Source organism: Varroa jacobsoni, unplaced genomic scaffold (genome assembly GCF_002532875.2).
Source record: "Varroa jacobsoni isolate VJ856 unplaced genomic scaffold, vjacob_1.0 scaffold_11, whole genome shotgun sequence".
In the NCBI taxonomy this organism is placed as follows: domain Eukaryota; kingdom Metazoa; phylum Arthropoda; class Arachnida; order Mesostigmata; family Varroidae; genus Varroa; species Varroa jacobsoni.
The window spans coordinates 35,636-62,147 of record NW_019212913.1 but is presented as its reverse complement, the minus strand read 5'-3'; the positions used below and the strand labels follow the sequence as shown (position 1 = coordinate 62,147).

General features: G+C 39.8%; 2 protein-coding genes across 4 annotated transcripts in view; one reads left to right on the top strand and one right to left on the bottom strand.

Moving 5' to 3' along the window:
* On the top strand, positions 1-1,998 carry LOC111265562 (uncharacterized). 2 transcript variants are annotated; one of them, XM_022842383.2, is made up of 3 exons: positions 1-251; positions 1,213-1,281; positions 1,530-1,998. In XM_022842383.2, exons 1-3 carry the CDS (start codon positions 172-174, stop codon positions 1,798-1,800), a joined length of 420 nt encoding a protein of 139 aa, XP_022698118.1. In that variant the 5' UTR covers positions 1-171; the 3' UTR covers positions 1,801-1,998. The 2 variants fall into 2 exon arrangements, with proteins under 2 accessions (XP_022698118.1, XP_022698198.1); XM_022842463.2 differs by lacking the exon at positions 1,213-1,281 and having other exon boundaries at positions 11-251.
* Positions 1,999-11,721: 9,723 nt separating this feature from the next.
* The window catches only part of Lerp (lysosomal enzyme receptor protein), a 29,655-nt gene continuing 14,864 nt past the window's right edge, over positions 11,722-26,512 (bottom strand). For both annotated transcript variants that reach the window (XM_022843273.2, XM_086970918.1), the window contains 8 exons: positions 25,272-26,111; positions 24,177-24,688; positions 23,387-23,868; positions 22,307-23,073; positions 20,557-21,752; positions 18,074-19,318; positions 17,545-17,832; positions 11,722-15,833 (listed from right to left, as the gene is read on the bottom strand). In XM_022843273.2, coding sequence (XP_022699008.1) covers positions 15,723-15,833; positions 17,545-17,832; positions 18,074-19,318; positions 20,557-21,752; positions 22,307-23,073; positions 23,387-23,868; positions 24,177-24,688; positions 25,272-26,111 — 5,441 coding nt within the window. In that variant the 3' untranslated portion in view covers positions 11,722-15,722. The remainder of the gene's footprint in view (positions 15,834-17,544; positions 17,833-18,073; positions 19,319-20,556; positions 21,753-22,306; positions 23,074-23,386; positions 23,869-24,176; positions 24,689-25,271; positions 26,112-26,512) is intronic.

Genomic DNA, 26,512 nt, shown 5'->3' with positions numbered 1-26,512 from the left:
GTTGTTTTGAAATGTTTATCACCACACTCTCCTCTTTAATAAAAGACAATCGGGATAGGTTTAGTGCCGTTCTGTGCTGCGCGTATTGAAGAAAAAAAACGTTCTTACAGTTTGGCTTCTGCAGCGATTTCCTATGCTGGGTGAACAGTGATTTCCTCTGTGAGCTGAAAAATGAATCACCGAGATCCCACGAAACCGCCATACTTCTCAGCTGGAGAGCGAACGTATCTTCGAGGAACAGCAGCGTATCGGTATGGGAGGACCATTATAAATGTGTTTAGTAAAAGTTATTCAGTAAAAAGCAAAGTTCTATTTATGTTATAGTAATATTCTTGGCAGAATCGTTGTGTTCTTAGGCAATAAGATGTTTATAAGAGAAAAAATTAGTTACTTAAAACTATGCCGTTTCATTGCCCTGAGAAACGGTAAACAAACGACCAAACTAGTCATAGTATTCGTTGCACCATGTTAACATGTTACGTTGGTATGGATCCAAATACCCTGCTATGTTTTGTAATAGGCGACAATGATTCATATATATGCAATAGAGCTAAGTCGATTTTCTTAATATAAACATAATACTATGTGGAGTTATCCTTGAGCATCATCGGCGTTGGTATGATTATTATTTTATAATTAAATATCTTAAATTTTAGTCGCTCTATGTGACCAAGCTAGCGTGATTTAGTCTGTGAAACATCCATTATTTGCGATGTTCTCAAGAAGTTAATAAATGAAGTAAAATCACCAGCGCACTACTAGACATAAATTTACCCGCTAGGTCTATCGGTTTAAAGACAACACCTGGATACCAAGCTTAGAATATAGGCGATTTCGGACCACTATACGAATAAAACATACAACATGAGTTAATGAAACGATCTCATTCAGCGACACTATGCGATTGTGAGTCGTTTATGGATTGAAGCAGATCAAAAGCATATCTATTTAGCACTTCTCTTTGGCCACTGAGCTTTTTTTCTTTATCCAAATTAATCGTGATGTAAATAGACGCCCACTTGATTGCATGTACTGTCCAAACTGGTTACTTCTAATTGCTAAAAGTCCTGCTCCTTCAAGACAAAAAAGCGATAGCCTCTCTAGGTAACTTGTGAATAGTGGGGGTAAAAATTCATATAATAGCGCTGCAGCAAAAACAATAGTTGTTTCGAGCTTTACGTTCGGTACTGTTCTAGTTAAGTATTATTTCAGGCAATTGGTTTCTAGCATAAACAAAGTGTATTCATGGCAAACAATTTCGGACGTCGCTAAGGTTAGCAGGTAAACACGTGACTCTTGTACCATCACGGAAAAAATAGTGCATAAAGTCCATTCAAATCGTTGAATGGGAATCAAGTTAAACTTATTTAAAATTCAGCTCCATTGATGATTCTACGAACCTCTGTAAATATAATGTGTCTCTCCTTTGATCTACTTTTATATTAACTTAATTTTATACGAACTTAATTAAATCGACCTTATTGTGTCTTTTTCGCTCTCTGTTCTTTTCGTACTGTTTTTTTTTACAGAAACCAGAGGGTAATTGCCGCTGGAACCACTTTTTGTCTCACCGCACTCGGAGCTGTTTTCTATGTCCTGTTCAAAGATCGCAAACGCGAATTGAACGTGCCTCTACCCGTTATAAAAGGGCCATTTGTACGATTCTTAGATGAGGACGGCAAGCCTCTAAAAACTGACCCCAACGAGGTCATTAAGAACGCTTGGAAATCATACCTTGAGAATATTTCAGACACCGAGCGACTCAAATTTTGGAAGAGGGAGTTTTGGGTACCGAAGTAGTTCAGCAGAAATAGGTTAGCGTGAAACAGCTTTTGTCAGCATTCTCTTGGAAAGTAGTTTGTTGTGGATCTATTGAAGTATACAGATAGTCAGAGTAATAATTCTCGATTTATTGGACATGAACAAGGCAACGCGTGATGTATGTTGGAGTGTAGAATACAAAGTGGCATAAATAAAGATAGAGTTAAACAAATTAAATTTAGTGCCTCGATTTTTTTTTTGTAACATAAAACACAAACTCGCGAAAAACTAACATGAGACTGATACGTTCAATTAGCCAAAGCGTTTGACGAAATTAGAGCTGACATGTAGGGAGAGAACATATTGTATTATAATCCTACAATAGCCCATAAATAATTGAATAAGGGAAGTGTCGCAGCTCTATAACTAGTAATACCATAATTTTGATTAATAAGCGTCTCTTGATGTGACTTTGCCGCTCTTCTGTGTGAGAATTTATATATATATATATATATGTTGGTAGCGGACGTTGATCTCAAAATTATAGCGCAGAGGATCTATATTAGAAGGGTTTAATCTGATGACATGGAAGTGGTGCATAATTGTGGGTGTGGTAAATCGTCCATTACCAAAAACTTACTAATGATGTTTTGTGTTATCTGAGTGTCAGCGTAGTTAGGAGGTGAAGTGAAGAAACTCGTGAATTAAAGTTGGAGAAGATTATATGGCAAATTTCTACTTTCGTAGTATAGTATAAAGAGGTTTAAGACTAATCACAAGAAATACATACACTAAGGCTTTCTTAAAAGAAAAGTGCTGTACATTGCCGTTGATTTTAACCACGGATTTGGCCCGTTAGTCTGATATTAAATAGAGACGAAACTGATACTTCGTATGGCGTTATCAGTTCTGAGTAAACTGAAAGTGGCCAGCAAAAATAAGTGGTCATATGTATTGAATGAAAGAGGGATTTAAGTTAACGGATGTTGCGTTGCGTGGCGAGGTCGACTACGTTAAAATATCATAATTCGGTTTCTTTTTACTAAGATGGTACCCTTGAACAAGTGTAGCTTCTTCAATCTAGAAATTTTTTTCAGCTCAGGTTTTTAGCCGGATATTTTTACTGGCAGGTCTGAGCTCGATTTGCCCTAGTAGTAGGCACTGATTTGTCATAATTCTTTACCACTCATTAGAATTTCAAGTGTTTTAAAGCGAGCACGGCAGTACAACAGTACATTTGTGTCTGATGACTCGTGATTAGTCATTAAGGACAGGATTTTCAGTTAGGATTAATTTTACAGTCCTTCGATAATGTTGCTTTCCAATTGCATTAGGGTGGCGCAATGTTTTTATGACTTGTTTATATTAGGACTAAAACAGGAGTCGCTGTTGTTTCAGTTCGCGCCAACAGTACACAAGTAAACAAGTTATTGCACGATTATTACCATTACTGTTCATACTACCTTGTGACAGCGAGACTAAAACGTCAGATGAGAGAGTGCACGGTTCACACGTGTACAGTTGTACACGGATGGTAAATATAGTACGTGAAGAATAAACAGAGGAAAGCTGCCTTATTGAGCAAACACAAATCACACCATATTCTGTAGGGCTCTGTGCTTTCAAAAGGAGATTGAAAGTGAGTGTGTAAGTGATCGCATTTTTTGGTAAGAAATTTTCTTCTCTACAAATGGCCTTTTGAGGTATATTTTATAGAAACAATTTTAGTTCTCAAAAACGTGACATTTACATATTCGTATTGAAACAGCTTGCACCCTGCGTTAATCAGTGAATGAAAGATAGCGCTAATTACACATCTATTTTTTCATAACCTTGTTTTAAAAAAAGGCTTTATCTCAGATAGTCGTAAATCGCAATTACCCAAAAAGGCAGGTCATTTTCCTTAAACTGGCACCGTCCTAACAAATGGGGGGCATCATCTTAGATACGTCCTGTATTATATCATCTTCGAGAAGCTAGAGCTCATGGTAAACATTTAGCAAAGCAACATGGAGAGATACTTTGCAAGTAGTACACGTTAAAAGGTTTAAGAATTCACTGTTAAAAGTTTTATTGTAATTCTCTATATATAAAGCCTGTGCTTAAAACGCACGAAGTCCTGATATGTTCAATCACTTCCTCTAGAATCGATAAGTTCAGTCTTTTGAAGTAAGGATTATTATGATCATTGCTTTTTGATATCGTTGCGGCATTCACAGATAAGCAGAGCTGACTCTGTACGTCGAGGTGGGATTTGCCAGTGTGAATTTGATGAGTGTATTGACAGATCTCTGCAAAAAAGATATAGTCAAATGCTCCATTTGTGCAGTAAATTTTATTGTGCCCATTGAATCTATTTATGTACCCGTAAGCACAATGTTAAAAGTTTCCTTCTTGTAAAAGTTAAAAGTTTCATTTCTGGTAAATATTTTCCTAAGAAATAGGATAAGCAAGGGGTGAACTGTTTAAATTCTCTTACTTTTTTCCCGTGGTGCGATGTAACAGCCGAAATATTTTTCTAGTATATCAACTTTCTACGACAAACAGTTTTCAGGCGATATACAATGTCACGTTTATCGATTGCGAGCTTTGTGTGTGGCACGAGTTATCGACCAGTCGGTGCCAATGACGTTCAAATCTTATTTGATCAATAGTTTTTTCTACCTGTGCCTATCGGTAACTTCTAGATCGTTGAGTAGCACGTTCAGTCCTAGGTCTATTTGTATTTACATTTTATATAAATACATTGCTTCTCCGCATCGTGTCTTTTCGAAATGAATTGTATCCCGACTGTCTTGCTGACAACCTCTGTATATATCTAGTCTATCTTACGGACCTGCCAATCGTCCGTTAACGCAGTTTCGATTTTGGAAAAGTATTGGCCAACGTTAAATATTATAATACGTTTGGTTCATCAATCAGTATCAAGCGAACGTTGACAGGACTGTCGAGAAACACGACACTAAGCTTAGACTTTCAAAACAAATAAGAGACTGGGCTAGTCATAAACCACCTTTAAAGTTCTATTTACCTAGTCTCCGGGCCAGATGGTTCCCCAATACGGTACTTCTATACCTTTATAGATGTCTTCTTGAACCGATAAATACAAACACTATTGCCCGGTTTGGGATGCGACATTTTCTCGGTACTTAAATGTGGTATCAACGAGATAGCATGATGCTATTTTGAATATTTATTGGCTATCCAATGAGCTTGGCGTTCTTACAGTACCACAGTTACGTACATGCCAGGTTCGTTGTCTGGTGCACGAATGAATATACCTGTTGGAATCTTTGAGATAATTCGGCGTGTCAGTATTGAGGTGTTGGCAGGCGGTAAACACATATCAGGTACATTGACACGCCTTGTAATTTTTGTCGGCCACTTAACTGTGACTGTGGGAGATTGAAGGGATTAGTAGTACGATAATACTGGAGCTTTTAATTTCAAGAAGGCAAAGTTGACACCGATGGAACTAGCGAATTGTTGCACGAATAAGTGGAGTTAATTTGTCAAGATTAATTAGTCATTAGTATTAGTAAACTGCATGCCGAACTTTTTATACGGCTTTGCTAATTCTTTATCTCGGTATAGTGGCAACAGGTTTTAGTTAGAGTTCCTTTTTCGAAGCCGTTTCTAAGTTTGACACGGGTGGTCTAATTATCCACCACTAAACCAATTGGTTCAACGTTTTCTACTGAAGAAAAGACCCTGCTTTTTCGCCTTTTGTGCTAACGATGAGTTTGTAACTACACTAGAGTCATTTATGATAAAGTAAAAAAAGACATGAACTATTTATAGCGAGAGTAACACTATCGACAAAACAAGTACTCCATATTATTCAATAACTCAAGTCGAGCTAAGGCTTTGATAAATAGAACAGCTTCCTCTTTTGATCATAATAAGTCACTTAAATTAGCAATAGAAATAATCTCTGTTCGACACACCACTCTGTTCGATAAAAAAAGTTATGGTAAATTTAACAAAATCACAAGGAAACCATCTGTCCTTTTCTGGGTAGCAGGATCAATCTAAAATGTATTTATTTTGCCCTAAAATGTAACCGGCACAGTAATTTCGACGGTTATGCTTATAGCTGAAAGGAGCCAAGGATCGTTGACTAAAACCCTGCCAACGACGTATACGACAGGTATGATTAGATGAAGAAACTATAAAATATGACTGCGCGTTCCGCCTGCTTTTTCCGAGTACACCCTCGAAAAAAGGTATTCTTATTGTGCTTGCGACACGTCCCTAACAAAAATTACTAGTCCTACATAGTAAGTGACGTTTTAGTAACTTTAGATGGGCAGTATTATTATTGAAATGCTGCAGAACTTCTAATTCTGTAGCCTCTCTGGAGTCTACGACATATGGGCAATATAGCCATAGTATACTAAACTATGCAAAACAATATCAATATTATATTTGCTATAGGTCGAAACGGATCTTTTTGATTTCACGCTTGTCGATGTAGCTTTAGAAAAGCCGTGCATATTCACTGACAATTATCATATTAAACAGTGACATGCGAGAATAAATCGATCAAGTAAAAAAAAGCGTAACGGGTCTTGTTGGGCATGGACTCCGGAACCTTAAACATGCCAAGGTTCCTAGGAGCTGTAAATTCATTATTTGTTTTGCGTGCAGAAAAGCGGCACTTGAAATCTTTCGTTCCCAGTCCCCGAGATTTTCTACTTTTTTAAGTGGAACATTGCATGTCTAATGTACAGACCGTGACACACCGTTTGGCGTGTTTTGGTGAGTAAAAGCGAAAGAAAGCGTATAGGACCACAGTGCTCGCTAGACAAATTCTAGTGATTCGGTTAGGACCTGTGATTTGTTTTGATTGAATCAATATACAAACTATTCACGAAAAAGACCGCATAGTTTTGAATTCCTGTAATGTAGGGAACGCACTAATGTCACACTCAAAAAGAGTCTGGGATAGTGGGACAGCGAGTAACGTGTTTCCGTGAGAAACTTAGGGACGCATGGTTGGCTATGTTCGGGTCCGAGCGTAGACGCAGGCGTTCTGTGCTGGGAGGCCGCCGTCTAAAACGCTTAATAATTTGAGTCTGGACGTAAAATATACCTATGTAACAATTCTGGTGGTATACCAACCAAGTCGCTGGCACATGTTCTCTGCTTCATTTCGAAACGAAGAAATTTCTAGTCTAATTTAATCAGGTATTACTAGTCATTACATACATTTAGGTGTTTCAAATGGAACTTAATACGATCAGTTATTCAACTTAAACAGTTTTAAAATTCGCACAGTGAATCTACTACAGTCTGTGGGGCTCTCTTGGTAACTTAGGGGGTGATAATTACTGTGTCTATGATAGAATTCAGGACTAGACTTTCTTACTTGCCGGAATATAAGATGTATTGTACATTAGCAGCGCTTAGCAGAAACCATTACTAATTGTATTAAAGGTGTGCAAAGGGAATTTTTTAAATGATAACATTGGAAATGTTTGTTGAAACACTGCCAAATTGATTCCCCTGATATATCATCGGTATCTGAGAAGTAAAATGCTCATACCCTCTCTCAGTAGGACAGATCCTGTCCTATAATGACGTATTGAATTCGACATCGATCATTTTTTCACTTAATGGATCTCAGTTCCTAAAGCAATTGTCCGAAGCAAAATTGTTGACAATTGTTTTGAGTTACGCTGGGGAGTGGGGCGCACTTGCACTGATCTTTCGTTAATTTATATAAGATACGTCGCGCAATATTCCTTTCTCGAATAATACCATTTCTCCTACCCGGTCACTCATTACAATTAAACAATAAGCTATTTCGGTCGCCAACCGTCGTCTAGAGAAAAAGTTCAATTAGAATTTTGCTTCGCACTAGCTGATTCATTCGCGTTAAGATAAGCAAGTTTCGAGCTTTTCGGCCAGAACTGCAGACTGCGCATTGTATCAGAGCTGGTCCCTCTACCCTAATATATTTTGTGAGTTTTACGGCCGGTAATGCCGTTAAACGTTTCCTTAAACGACCGGCACACCGCAGGCACTCTCAGACTTATCTATTCTTTTCAATAAATACAATTCATTAGAGACATGATCGACCTAAAACATAGATTATGCAACGGACTGATAAAGAAGGTGTGGTCTCCTTAAAGATACATTTAGCGTGAGAGAGACAAATAAGAACAAACAGTATACTTGCAGATGGTAAACATTTAAGTAATGTGAAAATTCAAAAGTTACAGTAACAAAAAACAGATTAAACCGTATGCAACCTCATAATAATTCAGCTCAACAAATAGCTTCTAATGCTTATAAACCTAAAAAAGTTAAAAACCTGAGTTAAGTTCTATATTGTAGGTAATAAAATAAAATAATTGTAGGTAATGTACGAGCTGCCTTACTGTATTTGGAGCCGTGTGAATATATATCGTCGCATAAATATCATATTTAGTGATTAATGAAAGATAACTCTCTAAGATCCTTTTTTTTTTTAGAGGTTGTGCGAAAGCCAGTACATTACTGTTCGAATTTCGATATGTAATCATTTGTATTATGCTCAGGGTAAGCGCTTTACTATTGTAAGCAATTTACACCGATCCTAGAAATTACCACGAGCAGGAAGCTGGTTTTATCTCAGAAGGATCTGCCTTGTAACGATGAAGAGACTGTTCAAAAAAGGCTGTTTGAAGCAGGCGTGGAACATCGTTGTCCTATATTATCTATATTCACGTCTTATACTATGTCCCTGCGAACAAACTTGTTAGCTTTTGATATGCTAGAGTGGGCATAGGTAGTTTAGATAACCTATTTATCGTTAGAAAGTGCAGGATATGCCAACAGATGTCTGAAACTATTTCAAAATATTTGAGACAGAATAGTACAAAAATCGGAGGCCGATTTAGTAGCATAATGCTTATTTTTTCCCAGCTCCATACGTCGGATGGTCAAACAAAGGTGCTCGAAAGCTTTTTGCGTGATCGTATTTTGAAATTTTTGGGAATCAATGTACGCTTAACGGGGATTTGTCATAATACGTCGGTTAAATACCAAACTCAGATATACGTTTTATTGCAAATCATAGAAGTGGTATATAAAGCTAAAAAAAAATCTTGTACGTATTGAATAAGGTCGCAAGCGCCAAGTTTATGCACCCTGTGGGATTAGAAGAAAACCCTATCGTTCCAAGACCCCAATAAGTTAACAAGAATGGCTCAAAATGATTTTTGAAAAGATTTTAAAAAATAATTTAGACAGGAGTAATTCAATTAGCACATTGGACAAATGTAATGGTCATCTGGATATAATGGCGCAAATACTACGGTTCTCTCCAGCTCGTACCCAATCGTTGTTCATTCTTTTCTTCTCTAATATCTGCTGATGGACGAATGATCTAGCAGGATTGTCTTCATATTATGATCGCTCAATTGCAAACTAAAGAGTGTTCCTGCCGTTCGATCCTTTTGTTTGACCGTTATGTAACCGGTGCTTTATGAAACGGCCTGTATTTAAAGATTTTGTTACAATATTTTCAATTATATATGCAATTACTTTTGTAATGTACCAGTCTATCAGTCCTAATTTATGTTGTTGATTTTCAGAAACTTCTAATAGATTTAGATTGATTGAAGTGATTGAAAAGAAAATTTAGCTAAGGACTTAATGGGCGAGGTAACATCATTAAGATAGATAAACCTAAAATGGACGAACTTGTTTCTTCTCAGGACACTGTAGAAGGCTTCATAGTATCACTGTAAACCCCGGCAGCATAAAGACGTACTTATTTCGTCGTGGCATCGCTCCACATATCGAAATGTCAGCGCAACCTTAAGCTTCTAGCCTAATTTTTGTTGAAAGTTATGCTGAACAGTATTTCTTTATATAGCGCACATGTCGTCTTAGCGTGTATGGGGGAATTTCTACGGCGGAAACTGTCATTGACAACCGAGGACTAAAAACGAGGATCATTCCAAAAATATACTAATACCAAAATCATGCGGACTAATTTGGTTTCCCATAATTTCTCGATTAACTACTTGTCTGTGTTTTATCTTTCATTTGGGCTCCTTTAAAAGCTACTACAAAACATAGACGAATGTGTTGCTCACCAAATTGTATTACTTAGTGTAGTATCTTAGCATTACTTAGTATCCAAGCTAAAAACTTATAAAAGTTATCTGTCAGGTTTCCCCTGAAATTATGTGAAGTGCGTTTGAAGAAATGTGAGCAAGCGATAGCATTAAGGCATTATTTTGTACTGGCGTTAACAATTGTTATTCTAAATTACTGAAAACGTAAAATAATATTCCGTTATTTTTTCTGCCTGTATTTATTTTATCTGCGCAGCTTGTAACGAGATTTGAGTTTCTCACACACTGTTAAATAACTATGAAGTATTTTTTCTTATCGGGCAACTTAGCCATTCTACATTATAATTTATTTTTGCTACTTGTGTTAGTAAAACTGGGCCACTCCTTCGCATATTTATACCAAAAATTGGCCAGTGGTTCTTAGGCGAGACCGTTGCCTTTTTAGTCCACCTCAAACCTTGTCAGAATAGGATTGATGATTGCTTTTACTATACACCCTTTCAATGTTTCATGTAAAAATTGATCGTAGTGAAAAAAACGTGCGTCACCAATTACCTACAGAGGTCATGATAGGGTATGTCAAAGACTGGTAATTCGTCTTATTTTCCAGACTTTTTACAAAAATGTTTAAAACGACAAACTAAGGAGTGACATAATATGGTCAAAATAAAACTCTTTGTAAACCACAGGAAGCTTTTCTGGAAAAAATGACATATATTAGGGGAATGGCTTGCTAAGGGCGCTCTACACAATGTTTACGAACAGAAAGCAAGAGTGCATATTATCAAAAGGAAAAGAAATATTGTAGAACTTCGTTCACACAGTTTCGCTGTTACGTATGTACTTTCAGATCTTTACTATGCCATATCGGATTGTTTCTGTTTACGAATATATGCATTTGTTAGTTTTATGTACTGCTCCGTTTACAATGGTCATAATGACTATGGTAGTTAATAGTCGAATTATCATATTAGTCCTACGGACTTCTTCGACGATCGGTCCGTTGTTGAAATAGGTAATGGCGCATATCGAGAGCCAGTCATAACAGTCTACAGCTTCGTAGTAACAAGGTGGAGGCACGTGGCACATTTCGCCCACGAATTGCGTCTTTCTTGTAGTTAATGAAGATGTCCTACTTTTTTTCATCTCTTAAACATCCATAATACCTATACGATTGTAATATTTATTTCGGTCCTGGTGTCACGCACTAATTTCGAGTATCATCTGTTCCCACGATGTTTGATTTGTATGTACCTATTGGAAAAAAACAGCATTCTTCTTAAAACTAAAAATAAACATTATTATTGATTTTATTACTTGATAGTGCTGCATTTTACGGTAGATCTTATTTCGTTGTTCTTTCAAAAGAAGTAGACAGCCATTAATAAGAACAGTTGTAAGTTTTGTACAAGGACTGCCTTCATAATCGAGTAAAAATATACTGCTAATGGAGCTAACACGTATTCAGTAAAACAAAAAAAAACTAAAAAATAATGTTTAATAGATTTGTACTTAAATAACAGATCTTACTAGGCGGAACATGCGTATAGGCTCATCCGTGGCCTGTGGCAGGACTTGAACTGCAACAAGCGTAGTAGCGACCCATAAATGTAGTGATGTGTATTAAGTAGAGCTGAGAAGGTACAATATGGTTATTATTCCTCAAGTCGTTATCCAGTGGCTGTTAAATAAATATTGAACTTTGGGAAAATAGTTCTACTGTATTTTTTTTTAACAACAAAAACCTGAAGCAATTGATAACGCACATATAACATAATTATGAAATATGCGGCCGAATATATCGAAAATTGGTAATTATATAAAAAACAATTGACCTACCTTATCGGTTTATCTATCTCTAACAACAACGATAACAATTAGACTGGTATACGCGTACATTATAATAAGACAAAGCTTTCTTCCATCCATCATTGTTATTAGGGCTTTATTATCTCTTGTTAAGTTTCGTTTGATTTTTTTAGGCTGTGAAAATTATGAAAATTTCCGGTCTACTTTATGTTTCCATCACCGCTATTTTATTTCAGTACAGAATGTGTTTTGAATATATGTCTGCGGAACTGACGATTCGTAATCGTGGCTTTTACACAGTAACTCAGCCATTGACATTTTTTTGCGTTATTACCATCTTTTTTATTCAAGCACGAAATATTCCACAGGTTTCAGCTTTCCTCGTTTCGACCATTTTTGGACCCTTTTTTTCGTGCTCGCCAACATCAGAATAACGATCCCAAACCGCATATTTCTTTTTCCGACCAAAAGAAGCCCCGAACTATTGAAAGGCCGTTAACGTTCGTGGCTCTATCAATCGATCAGCTTTCGTTATACATATCAATATATTGAATCATCAGCTTGCTGCTACAGACGAGTAACCGGACAGCAAATAATTGTTTCGAATAGTCGAAAGAGAAGGATACAACATCTGTATTACATTCCTAAAATTGTCCCCGTATAGATAGCAGCACATTTGAAAATAAACTAAGTAAGTTCAAGCTGAAATTAACATATAGATATACATGCTCACATTTTTTCGTCTACTGATTAGGTTGCCTTCCGTCTCCTACCTTTAACACCTTTTTGTTTCTCTATCTCGTATAAATAATTTCGATCATTGTTAGCGCTCACCTTAACATATCTATGTGCGCCCCTTCTCTCTATTGTCTGCATGATTTGCCACCTTTGTTTGTTTTCGTTATTTGTAATAAGTACCATTCATGTTTCACTTGTTTATTATTCTCTGTACATCTATATACAACGTACATTGGTAGCTTTGCTTATGCTAGAAGAGATGCATATCTGCTCATCGCGTGATCGTTAGACCAAACCTTATGTACAACACACAGATTCCTGCACATACACACGCACACGCACACCGACGTACTTCTGGCCTAAAATTTTCTTGCGAGCTTAAGGGCCGCGGATAATGCCCAATCGAGTGAGCGCTCAGGGCCTCTCCGGCGCTCACATGCAATCCATATCTGTCTCGTTGATATCTGTGTTATATATGTATATAATAAAAATGTAATAGGAATGCTTCGTACGGCAGAAGTAAGTTTCGTGTGCGCACGTAAGTGTATTTTATGCCTGTAGATAGCAAAAACAGTATGCGCATGAATGAATGGGTTGTTTTGTTGTTTACTTCATTAATAAAAAAAGGAAGTTGTTTTTTTTTGCTGTTTAGTGCAAAGGGCGATGCACAGCGATGCTACGCCGGCTTGAAGTCGATTGCGCCGACCGTATACTTACGGTGGCGTGGGAGGTAAGATGCCACCTTCTGCTTCCCTGGGTAATAACCTTCATTGATTCGTTACATTTTCATAGGAAACGAACTTTTGAAACTTAAGTGCTCTCGCATAAGTGGTTAAGAAGGATCGGGCGTAAAGGACATGAGGGTGTTGTTTTATGTACAGACGCTTATGAGTAACGGTAAAATTAATAGTTCAGCAAAGATAGACATCAGTGTGCATAAGGAATATTTAGGAGTACTCACGGAATGGGGTAAATAAGATATTTGCTTACTTACATGTGATAACAGTGATCGTAGACCTAGGCAAAAACGTCTGTGTCTAAATTAAACATAGATACACTTAAACGCATGCTCTGGTGGCTGGCTATAGCGGTTGCTTTGACTGGCTTCCCTCTTCGGGGGCAAGCATGAAAGGAACTCTGAGCTCACGGCAATTATTAGATATGTCATTGAATTTTCTATGCATACTGCTCTTACTTCGGACAGCCCGCTATACGTAGATAGATGAACACACGCAACTCACACATTGCGACGCTGCATTTCAGCAAGATGCAGTCTCGTATAACGACAAAAAAACAATTAGTATATATATGAATGCTGATTCTTATTGACGTTCGCAGCTTTTCCTTCACTGTGCCTCGTTAGCTCCTGGATTATGTAAAATGGAAAATATAGACCATATTTTCCGCACTCATCCTAAATACTGTTGCGAACACCTATATCAAAGAAGACAAGTCGTAGGCAAAACGGCGGATTGCACCTAAACAACTTGGTTCGCAAAATGGCTAAAAACCTAAGTAACGAAATTCTCCTCGCCTTAAAACGTAAAACAGCAACTCGCATGAGGCAGATGAACGATATAGTCAGCTCAATCCCGCGTCTATATAATTATGTTCGCGTGTATATATGCGCCGTTGACGTTGAATGCGCGAATTCAGTGCAGTATTATATTAATGAGTCGGAAAGCATTAGTGGAACGTTGCTCAGATAAATGATTGGTGAGTTTAGCCCCTCGGCAACAGCGTGTGCGGCTCAAACATGTCGAAACACTTAGCCGACCCATCATCACAGATAAATGCCTATTGTTTTTTCGTTGATAGTACCTTGTTTCTAGCTCTCCCGTTATCTTCACTAGTTAAAAGTTCGTCTCCGCTTTATTTTATCTTTCCTCATTTCTCGCTATCTTCTTTTTTACGTATATAGTTATTTCATCATGCATTATTTTTTTACTTGCGTGCGTTTCACTTGCCACTTAACTAATAATAATGACTACTGAAGTTTTATCACCGTCAGACATTAGGTGAATCCCGTTCGATCCTTGATTTTACTTGCTTTAGTACCGGCCCCCAATTCGGCCGTCTTTCTCTCAGAAAACAAAAGCAACTTTTTTCAGCAAAAAAAAAAAAGCAGAAAGGGACTATTTTTACTGGGACAATTGCTGGTCTTTAACTATGCTCTCCACATTGGTTGACGGATTGACAAAACAAATCTTTCAACACCGCTATATATCGGTGTACTTTTTGGTTTTTAGTTCATCTTAGCGATGCGCGCAGACAAAATCCTTTTTAATCCAAAATTATATAAAATACAATTCATTTACTATACGATGATTGACTGCGTGGTAGACAGTAACACTAAGCATATACAACGCGGACATTCTGAGAATGACTAAAGTGAAGAGAAAAAAATACTATCAGACGTAATAAAAAGCTGTCTCAAACTTTCACATATGTGTATGTGTAAAAAAAAAACACGATTTCCAAGGACTACAAAATGAATACTATTTCACCGTTACACGTTGATAACCTCAAGGCCGCGCTGACTGTAGAAACAAATGAGCTAGGCGCTTCTAATGAAGTCTGCTATTTAGCTTAGAATATTTAGAGCTTTTAGCGGTAAAAATGACGAATGGGAGCCGCATACTGAACAGTTTCATCCAACCAGAACTAATTGACGCATTAATGAGGATAAAAGCTCTTCGAACTATTCCTATGAGTTAGCGGAATACATGAAAAGAATTTACAGCTCCCTTGAGACTACAATAGTGGCGTGGTTAGTGTTTATATTAAATGCCATAGAATATAAAACTGCTACTTATGATACCTGTTTTGGCGCGTAAAGGTCTCAACAACGAGCGCATCCATTTCACTATGATCGAAAAAGGTGCCACAGAAAAAAGACCGTACAGAAAAATGACCTTCAACTACAAAATAGATGGCCTTGACATGATGAGGAACAATTGCTTAGTTTATTTCCCTACTTGCATTTGATGGGTGCATTCCTCTTGTTCTAACTTAGCACAAGCTAATGTTGTGCACGACTAGGAGTTCGGCGAACAAAGCTTCTCAGAGACTCCGTCACAGCTTGGAAAAACATGCCAGCGGGGAAACTTGAATAGGTCGTACGCGCTGTTGCACACGTCCTTTTGATGCCAGGTTTATCGGACACGTTCAAGTCGACGTTGAAAGAAGGTTGAAAGAGCCCGCTGGTCGAACGGAGCTCAGACAGAAGACAGGAAAACGAGTCGAGCTATGTGGAGTAATTATAACGATTTCTGCTTGCTTCCTCTTTACATACATTCATATATATGGAAGATATATATCATAGGCACCCAACTCAACCGCTTAAGCGAGCGGCGAGGAAAAGTCGTCGTCGTCCGGTTGTAGTACGAGCGATGGACTAAGCAACACCGTGTCCCCATCAGTATCCAAAGGACTTTGCATCTCCGACTCCGTCTGTAAAAGGAAAACAGAAAGGATATAAAGAGATTAGAACGTTGTGTTGGCTAGCTTATCTGCGAATATCTGCCGAAGGAAGGCAACCCGAGGCATATGTGCTAGATACTTTGAAGTTCCATGGGCTATATTTGAACCTCGCCTGAGCTTAAATACTAGATGTGTAGGGCTTTTGAAACGCGCACACCCTTATGACATTTTCTATCGAATTTTTCTAGCATCTTTTGATCGTCACTTAGAAAACGTGCATCGTGTTTAGCTCAGACACTCATACTAATATCGGAAAGATAATGAGAATTACTTTAATACGAAAGACTAGGAGGACGATAAATTAAAAGCTCGTCAGTTAATTTCCACTCTATCTCCTTAATGTAATCGAGAAATCACTTGAAACGTCTTGCGGCAGAAACAGGGAGGAGTTTTAACAGTTTCAAAGACATTTTTGAATTGCTTCATTTACAAAAACCATTTCTAATGAGAGCACTAATTTACAGTAGGGAAACAAATTGTTAACGAAGGATAACGTAAAATCGCTTTGTGCTATATGATTTAATTGCTGGAATTGGGAAGCAGTCTTGTCGATGCGTAGCCGGTTGAATGAGAATACATTGATATATGCATACCAATATTTTAATATTTTATATGTGGACGGTCAATATCTGAAAGGACAGACCATTTGTACAGGGCCTGAGATGGAATGAATCATTTTGATGCATCATTTTCCAAGAGCCGGTGCTGTCCTAGATACATGCGAAGCTAAATACATCAATCAAGAATAATAAGGCGGTAATGCAGTATCACTTAATTTGCACCCCGTTACGGTATTTTGAAATTCTAAAATGCTGTTCAGAGTCATACATACAGCTGATCCAAAGTAATTTTAGGGCTCTGCTGAGATAATCGATTGACTTTGCCTTAGTTAGTCATATAATGAGTCGAAGTCTGCGCTTAGAATAGTGCTCGGTCAATGCAAAGTCTGTGTATACCTTGCCCATAGGTTAAATTGTTCCTTTTTTCTACTCACCGTATTTTGTAACAACGATGATAGATTCGGAAGAAAAAAAACACCGTTGGTACTTCCCGCTTAATTGCTCATGTGTTTACGCTCAACCATAGACACATTCGGACACTGAGTATTAAATGACAGGGAATTAATTCGAATATCAGCGTAGATATTTAAGGAGGGTACCCGTCGAAATAATGTATTTATGATGTAAATCTATCGTATTTCATTTTGTAGCTGCTGTTCCACTTCATTGATAGCGCCATTTCGCAGCATTGATTGATCTTAAGCTAGGCATATTGAAGACAAAATCTCTAGGCACCCCTGCACAATGCTACGACTTTAAATATCGTCTATCCGATGCAATTCCTTCGGATCGTCATCCGTCGATGATTTAGATAAAGCGGCAAATATGACCAGGGGGTGAGAGATAGATGAGTTCCAATGAACAATTAAAAATGGTTTATGAACTCAGCATGTGAGCATTACTTTCATGTGAAAGTTCCCACATACATTGAGATGACTGTATCAACCATGTAAAGCAAATATCAATTTTAACAGTAAAATAATATTGCCGTCTTAATAAAACAGCATTAGCGATGCATTGTTATTTGTTATACATTCATATATATAATTATCTATGTGCATGACATATGTAGTTCTCAACTACGTCAAGCTTCAGTACTCTCTTAAGATTAAATGTCTCGCCTTGGAGTAGTAATAATGCGGCATGGTAACGGTCCGGAAAATCCGCAGGACACGAGCTCTAACCGCCATCCGGTTGTCAGGCTTAGACAGAAACATAAATACTCCAGCTAGTGTAACCGCTAGGGCACTCAAAATAATGACAATGCCCATAGGAGAACCATCACCGTTTGCTTCACCAGTACCCATGTGGGACCAGGCCATAGTAGGATGTTCCACCCGTGACGGACAGACGTACTCCGTCGGCCATGAGAAGATGTAATGACATGATTTAGTTTCATAAAGGAACGACTGAAAATTAGCCAAACGTCACACAAAGAAGAGTAATATTATTTTCAAAAGAAATCAGAAAATTAAAATTCAGAAAATATTGTTTAATTGTCGAGAAGGTATTGATGCAGCCTAAATGTGCATAGGTAGTCCTGAATCTGCATTTCTGTTTCCTTAAGCTCCTAACCCGTTTCGTTTTTGACGCTTGTATATAATCCTACATGTATTTGATTCGATGCTAATCTAAATCAAGGTAACTAACCGGGACTCCAATTCCGGCCTCGTGGTCGCAGGCAAAAGTAAATATACTCTTGATCGTTGAGTTTGGTACGTGGAGACAGGTGGCGAGTGTGTCTATAACAAGTAACAATTCGAAACCTCGAAGGTAGAAGCGTTGTTTGTTTGCCGAACCGATATTTTTCATGAAAGTGCTGCGCTTGGCTTGGCAGACAGCACTTTGGGCACAGGGTCCCATTCGCCAGGGAATTCGGCACGAACTCTCTGTGCAGACCTCTCGTAAGTTCACCAGATAAGTATAGTTATCCTGGCCTAACCGATATTCGAAAGTACGAAATGTTCGGTTGAAAAGCGCGGTAAGATTATAAGCTTGATGCATTGCTGGATCAATCAGGTAGCCACCCTTCTGCATGACGAGTACATCTGTGGCTTCAGGACAGGCGTATCGGGTAGGCCATTCGAATTTGTATGTGCACGATTTCGACGTGGGACCGGAGACGAATTTCAATGACCCAATCGAATCTCCATCGAGATCACATTTAATAACTATGATGCTTTTTGGATGCTGCTCATTCAATGGACAAACCGATGGATCTCCACCGTTGTACGTAATCCTTATCGTTGAGCTGTCCTCGACCACTACTTCTCTTGAGGAATACTCTCCAAGCGATTGGAATTCATCCTTATTGTCGTTCGTTTTCTTCTCAACACAGACACCACTTTTGCTGCACTTATCAATCGCGTCCAACGGCCACTTGTGGTTTATTCCACAAATGTTCAAATAAAACGTACTGCGCGATTGAGGATCTTCCAGTTTCCAGGCATGTGACACCGATGATAGCATGGTGAGGTCGAACGTGGACGCGCCTCGCCTTACGATACAATCGTGGCCTTCGGCTGCTTGAAGCTGCTGAGGACTGCACGCTTTAACAGTCTTCCATCGGAACACGGTCAAGCAGCCATACTGACGCTCGACAACTGGACTACCTGTGTCATAGAGGGGATCGCACTCGAACTCCACAATGGCACCGTACGTTTTGCCAAGCATGCTGACACATTTGTCTCCAGTGGTGTAACGAACAAATAGACTTCCGCCCTGATAATGGTAGGATTCAGCTACACCGTAGCTGATGTTTTTGATGCCGCCTTGGACCTTCGAAGCGAAACAGAGTTCACTGTTTTTACATCCACTGATACTCGCTGACATATCTTTGCAAACAGACATTGTGAAGTAACCCGACTCTTCGCCATCCGGGCTATTTACTCTGATCTGTAAAAATATAAATGGGATATAACATGTACATGGCTTTTGTCTTTAATACAACTGACTGTACCGCTGCAAAAATCAACGTTTCAATATAATAGAGTATGTATTTCTTATATATATATAATATAGTACATAAGGAGACGAGTTTGATAAGCACAGCATCTACTCCTTATTAGTGAAATTCCACAAAAATATAAGATTGACAAAAAACCACAACAGCCGAGAACAAATTTTTAAAAAAATAACGAAATGAACAGATAACTCTTCATTTGTGCACGAGACAGACAGCAGCATACATAATACGCACAGATGATGCAAATTTCCATCGTTAACAAATCTATCGATGCAGCTAGCGTTATAAATGAATTTTATTTTGGGCTATGTAAACAGACTTTAATTAACTGAAGATGAATAAACACAAATGAAATGCAGGTAGAACTCAGTGACGGTAAGCTATCATATCAGTTCAAGAGCTTCAAAAACCAGTTCTTACATTCACTATCATTGGGAGTTATTATATTCTAAGATGACATAAAACATACAGGTTCGAAAGGCGACGCTTGTCATAGATTACCGAAGAAAAAGCAAAATTAAGATTTTTTTTTTCTTCATTTTCATTTATCATACTCCACCATCCCATATCCATACCAACCACTATATGTTAGTAGATATTCGTAAGCTTTATGCCTATAGAATACGGTCTTAGCAAACGTAACATTTACTTATCTGATCGTAAATAATACTTTGAATAATTCGGACGTCGAAACTATATAGGAACAATTTCATATGGCTAGGTCTAATTTGAAAACTTAATTAGAGAAAAGCAACAAGCATCATTTAAGTACTAGTAATGAACATTTTGCATTTAGCAGATATCTCGGTCAGTCCTCTAATCTTCTTTGAGTTATTGCGTATTTACTCAAAAGTAGATCCAAAATTTCTAAGTAAATTTCTAGAAGTGTTTCAGAAATTTAGTGAGCATTTAAACGGCGTGAGAGGACATGAGGACACATTTGGAAATCGATTCGTCTGGAAAGGACTGAGTTTTACGCAGCTAACGTGCTGAAAATTAACGTGATTAAAGTAAATCCACTAATTGGAAATTCTATGTATGTATTTTATAAATCGATATTTATTTTTTTGTCTTCAATAACGTCCGCAATAAACGTAATGGCATAAAGCTTTAAGCTTAAAGGTATACTACGGGCATTATGATAAGAAGAAGCCTATCAAACACATACCTGATGCGGGGACTTCTTAGCTAGCGATGACAGATCAAGGGTGATTCCTCGTTGAGGCACAGGGAAACTGCAGTTCCCGCGTGGATTTATTTGATGGGTATCTGCGGATCCCGCACACACTAGATTGGTCCTCCATCGGAATACGTGGAGGCATTCGGCCTGATCAATGTCGACTAACACCGGTTCGCCAGCGTCTTGCGAGTAATCGCATTCGAAGCTGATCCGAGCCTTATAGAGCTGGGTATTATCCCATTCACAGCGGCTGCCGTTCACATACAATAGTGTTACTGAATGCTGGAAGTGTGTGAACGATCCGAAGAACGTGTGTCCAAGGCTTTCGACCTTCGACTTCGAGTTTACGGCCACCCGGACGATCGCGGCGTTGGGCGGCATTGATAGATAGGGTTGCTGCGGTTCGAGGGGCCGACATACGCTTAAATAATATTCGTAACCGGTATCCAAGACATTGCGTGCTCGATGACTTCGAGTCGACAATGGCGACAGATCAAATTCCTGGTCCTGGTAGTAAGCGCATTGCAAAATGTTGGGACATACCAGCTCCGTTGGCCAAACAAAGCGGTGTTCACAATCATCGGGCGACTGCGATACAAACATGGGTGCGTCGCGGCCGAAACCCGCTGACGGACACACAAAATGAATGATCGCCTTCATTTTACGCAAATGGTCTTCGTTGGCCAGACCACAACTCTGTCCACCTTCGAACACCATTGCCAGCACGCCATTTTCCCAGATCAGATGCGAACTTGGCCGTGCAACGATTTTAGCAGATTCGGTTCTGCTCTCTAAACAGATGCCTGTATGGGGACCACACGATGTCTCCCTTGCCGAGCCGCAAATATTTAACTTGTACGTGGAGCCCGCTGGACCGGGCACAGCGTATGGGGATTCGTTGTCGCTTCGGACCAGAGGAAGTAGATCAATCACGAGCCCGCCAGCAGATGGGTGTACAGCTGCACACGTGTGATTCTTAGCAGGCTGCAGATCGTGACTTTGGGGGCATGCGTGAGGTGTGTTCCAGAAGAATATCGCCTTGCAATTGTCGTTACTGACGTGCACCGGCCCTGAGTCTTTACTCTGACACACGAAATCAATCGTTGTCGACCAACGATTTTGAGAGCTCAGTGTCGATTTGGTCGTACACAAATCGCCGTTCTGGTACTGGATGCGCACGATACCTGCACAATAGACGTAACAATAATGAGCGCTTACTGGTCTACCTAATTATACGTAGAGCAACATAATGAAGACAGGCTACGCGAAAATTATGTAAACGTTGTTTGTCTCGGCTAAGTCATGTACACACTAATGCTAAGACGCGCGTTACGGCTCGAGTGAAGCTAACTAGAGCTGCATTAAGCTTTCATTACTACTTCATGTGTTAATGGTCACTATCATAGCACCAAAACTCCCCTCAAGCATGGCCTTGAAGTGAACTAACTCTTTCCCTTGTAGGTTTCTGATAATTCGACCAATGGAATCAAAAGTAGTAGCTTCTGAGTGCTTAACCATAAAGGGCTGTTTTTAACAGCTGTATTTCTTTCCAGCTCATCAATCCGTCGGTCAAGCCGTTAACTATCTAGAAAGTTTATATCCAACTCGAGTAAAGCCAAAGTAGGCAATTCAATTCGGTATCACCATGGTTATAGTTGGCTAGTTAATAAATTGCAACATGACTAACCTAGTTAAAGTAAAAAAAAAATGCATGGATAAAAATCTTTTAGCCACTTACGCTCATCTTTGACGTAGAATGGCCCGCGGGAAACAACGCCTAAGTTCACCGTCTTATCACCATTAATAATGCACGCACCTGACGAGAATTCACAAGCAAGAGCCCGCATATGTACAACGGATCGGCACACGTTAACAACATACTTTTGACCAACCTCAATCATGTTATCAGGCGTAACGTAGTTTCGCCGCGGCGCCGACAGCGGCGAAAGATCAACAAGGCCGTCAGGGGTGTCCACCTTACAAACTTGTTCTGTCCGCGGCGGACACGCTAATTCCGTATACCAGCTGAAGACAAAACCACAGTTGCCGTCCATTGATTGAAACTCCGGTGCAGTCGATCCTACCTTGGCGGAGTGATCGCAATGGAAATTGATCGTTGTGCTTCGATTCTTTTTGGAATCAGTACAACCGACTACACCGTTCGTGTAGATGAGCGTCAGGATGCCAGTGTTGTATTGCAACGTAGCGGTGCCCTTGCCCAGTGAAATGTTCTTGCCATTTGCGCCGATCAAACAGGATCCGGCCTCATTGTCGCCTCCACACAAAACGCCGGCATCGGGGAGTGCGCCACACACGGTCATCTTGTGCATACCTTTATCGTCGGGATTGTTTACTGTGTAGACCTTGCTCTTCCCACCGAGTGCGCTCAAATCGAATCGATATCCAAAGTTAGGTTCAGTGACTTTGCAGTCGGAGCCCACCGCCTTCTTGACCGGGCACGCAGCGGGAGTTTCCATGTAAAAGACGTATTCGCAGTCCTTGGAGCTGAAAACACGTAAATCAGATACGAAAAATTGCAAGTGATATATGTTGATAATTAACACGTCAAACGACCACTAAGCTGTCTGCATGTTTTTTCGTTCCTTTCAAGCGCTTATTCGCTCCGTAACTAAGTTCTCGTTATTTAGTTCCTATTATGTAAGGCCTAAGGCTAATCATGATGCACCTAATTGAAGGAAACGGTGTGTTATATATTTTGGAATCTACGTGCGTACATGAGAGATTTTAGAAGAGTAAAAAGTGAAGGGTTAAGAAAGGAATTAATTATGAAAATGATTAAGCGAACATAAAAGCTTACGTCCTGATGATTTTGGGCATTTCATGAGCATTCGGTGTGCAGGCTAGGGTTATAAGGCTTGACTTGAATTTTGGGTTAGTCTCTCCTTGAGTGCCGTTGCCAGCCTGAAATTCTCCATCGCGATTCTCCTCCGGTGGACACTTGTCACCTCCAACGTAACGTATGCCAATTGTACCATCTTCACCAAACACAATATCGTCCATGTGTCTGCCGAGACTTTCTCCCATACGACTGTTATCGTTTGTATACGTCGCACAAGCGTACGACCCTCTGGGACAATTATAACCACCGTCTGAGAGCGGAACCGTATTTAGCTTTTTGCATATATTGAAATGATACTTCTGTTCGGGACTTGCCAAATGCTGGTAATCGTACGAAATGGGTGAATATTCACTGGCTTCCCAGTTTGACAGAGCGGTATGGACGAGTGGTCGCAAGTCGTACGCGTAGCCAGTTTCACTATTGATGATTTCACAGTTTGTCTGGAAGCGTCATCAAATTGAGTAGTGATGCAATTAGTTACGGGTATATTATGAAATACATAGATTCACTCGTGCGACGAAATATATCTTCCATGGGGCTAACTTGGCGCTGCGATCAAAAGAGGAGTGACGTAGCCTGTATAAACTGCTGCTGTGCAGGTCGCCCAACAACCGTGAAAAGCACTTAACAAAAGACAATAACAACATAATATACTCTTACAAAATAAGCGTAATTTTCTGGGTGAATAAGTAATAATACCCCAAAACACTACATCAAGGAAAAACTGACACATATTATAGATACTTACGGGGTCAGTTCGATAATTTGGGCAAACACCGCTTGAATAGAAGTTGATTCGGTGAACCTGATCGTCACCAAGAGAACCTCGCGCCTCTATAACGCTGTTCTTGGGCAATAGTGCCGTTGTGCACACCAACTCAATTTCCACGCGCGTCGTTCGACCGCTAGTAATTTCACCCATGTAACTTAGGCGAAGACTGCCGACGCCGACAAAGTCTAGCTGATAGCCGGTTGCACCTGTAAGTGGTACTCCTTTGGTGCGTCCCGTTTGGTCAGTTGTAACACGACAAACGCTGATGTTTTCGCCCAGACAGTTTGTGCTATTCCTGATAGGGCCACAGATGTTGAATTCGTAGTCGCCCTTACGGTAAAATGTATCCGCTCGCATATGGGAAATATTGAAGAGATCACCAGTGAGTCGATCGACAATGGCGCACTCGTCCTTCACCGGCTGATGCCGAATGGGACACGCGGCTTCGGTCGTCCACAGAAGCAGGTACTCGCACTGGTCGGGCTTATCTAAGGGGCAAAGCCAGAAGACCAAAAACCGATATCTGATGTAAATGAGAAGCACTGAACTGGATCTTTGTTACACCACAATGAAGTGCTTGATAGAGCCATCCCCTGAGAGGCTTCATGGCCAGAAAAAGTTTCTCTACACAGGCCAACTTACCGATTATTTTGTTATATAAGGCGTTTAGCCATGCCAACTAATATTTTCTATTTCAAAAGTAATAAATTAAATACTGTGATGACTACATTGCCATATGCTAATGTAATCCTGCCCAGCGCTTACAAACGAAATGCACCCTGTATATAGCCAGGTGTACAATGAAGCCCTGAGATGTGCTCCATAGCACGTCATAAACTCTGTTATGTAGCGGAACGCAATAGTGTTAGTAAGTGCCCTTCCCTCTACCGCTTTAGTTCTGAGGATTTTGCACGAGTGAGACACACGCGATTAACTGCTTTACTCTTTCACCTAAATAGAAGTATACACATCCATATGTAGACACTGAATTTATCCATCGAATGCGATTGACAATTTAGACGACGACGACAACAAATATAAAAATAATAACGAGTGCGCTGTTTTTCTTACTTATATACCGGAGATACTCTCCACTAGGTACGACTTCATCGTCGCATTGAAAGTGAATAGTGGTTCGCATCGTGGAAGGTTGTCCACGTCGAATGCACGGCGCTCCATTGCTGTAGGTGAGCGTTAGCTCACCTCGGCTGTTCGCCGATGGCGGGTCAACTACGTGCCCAGCGTCAACGAATTTTGTTGTGCCATTCGGGTAGATTGTCTCAACACAAACTGCTGCATGCGGGTTACATCGTGCCGGAGGCTGGTATAGCGGTCGGCAAAGGGACACGTAAAAGCGGTGAGGAAACTTCAGCTCTCCTATGTCAGTAGTCAAAAACGTCCAGTCGCGATTGGGTCGAACCCTCGTTAGTCGCGACAGATCGTATAAATGCCCACTTTTGTCGGTGGCTTGCACCACACAACTCTGATAGTGGGCGTTCATTGCAGGGCAGGCGAACGATGTCGCCCAGTTGAACACGGTGTTTCCTGGCTGGCTCGAAAGCACCTGTGGCTTACCGATGCCCGCATCAAAATCGCATTGGAAGGCAATATTCGATGATTCGGCTTTGTCCGCATAGACGACAGTGATCATACCGCCGTTGTAGATCAGATCGCTTGATGCTGCTCCCAGCGGTGTGACATCGCCCTTGTCCGTTAAGTTGCGTCGACATACGGCGGCGTTCGAGTCACTACCGCACGAGTATGTGCTTGGCAAGGGACCGCATACAGCGATATCATATTCGAAATCGCCCGAAGAGATATGCTGAACGCCATATCTGGCAAGTGGGGTCAGATCAATACGGAATCCGTGAGTCAGGTCCTCCACCATACATGTCGTGTTGGTTAGAGACACTGAAAGAAGACGATGTGGTTATTGAACAAATAAAAATGTCGAAGTAGGGCCTCAAAAATTCTATAAGTATTGCTATCAAAGTTCATTATGTACATCTAGCTGGCACCAGGTGCTGCAACGCTCCTTTTTAATTTGGAACAGAGGCTCTGCGCTAGCATGTTATAGAAATTATGAATGCTTAAGTCCAGCTCCAGCAACCGCTGAATAGAAAACGATACAATGAAAACAGCAACATCCAGCATCAAAAGTACGCACTACTTTTTGTGAAGCTAGAAATTTACAGAACGAGATGAGTTGAAAAGGTGAGATGTAATGGTAAAATTCACTTGTTATAAATTGACATAGAGGCGTGGATAATTAATCCGAATACTTTGTCTAGTTAAAATACTAAATTACCTGC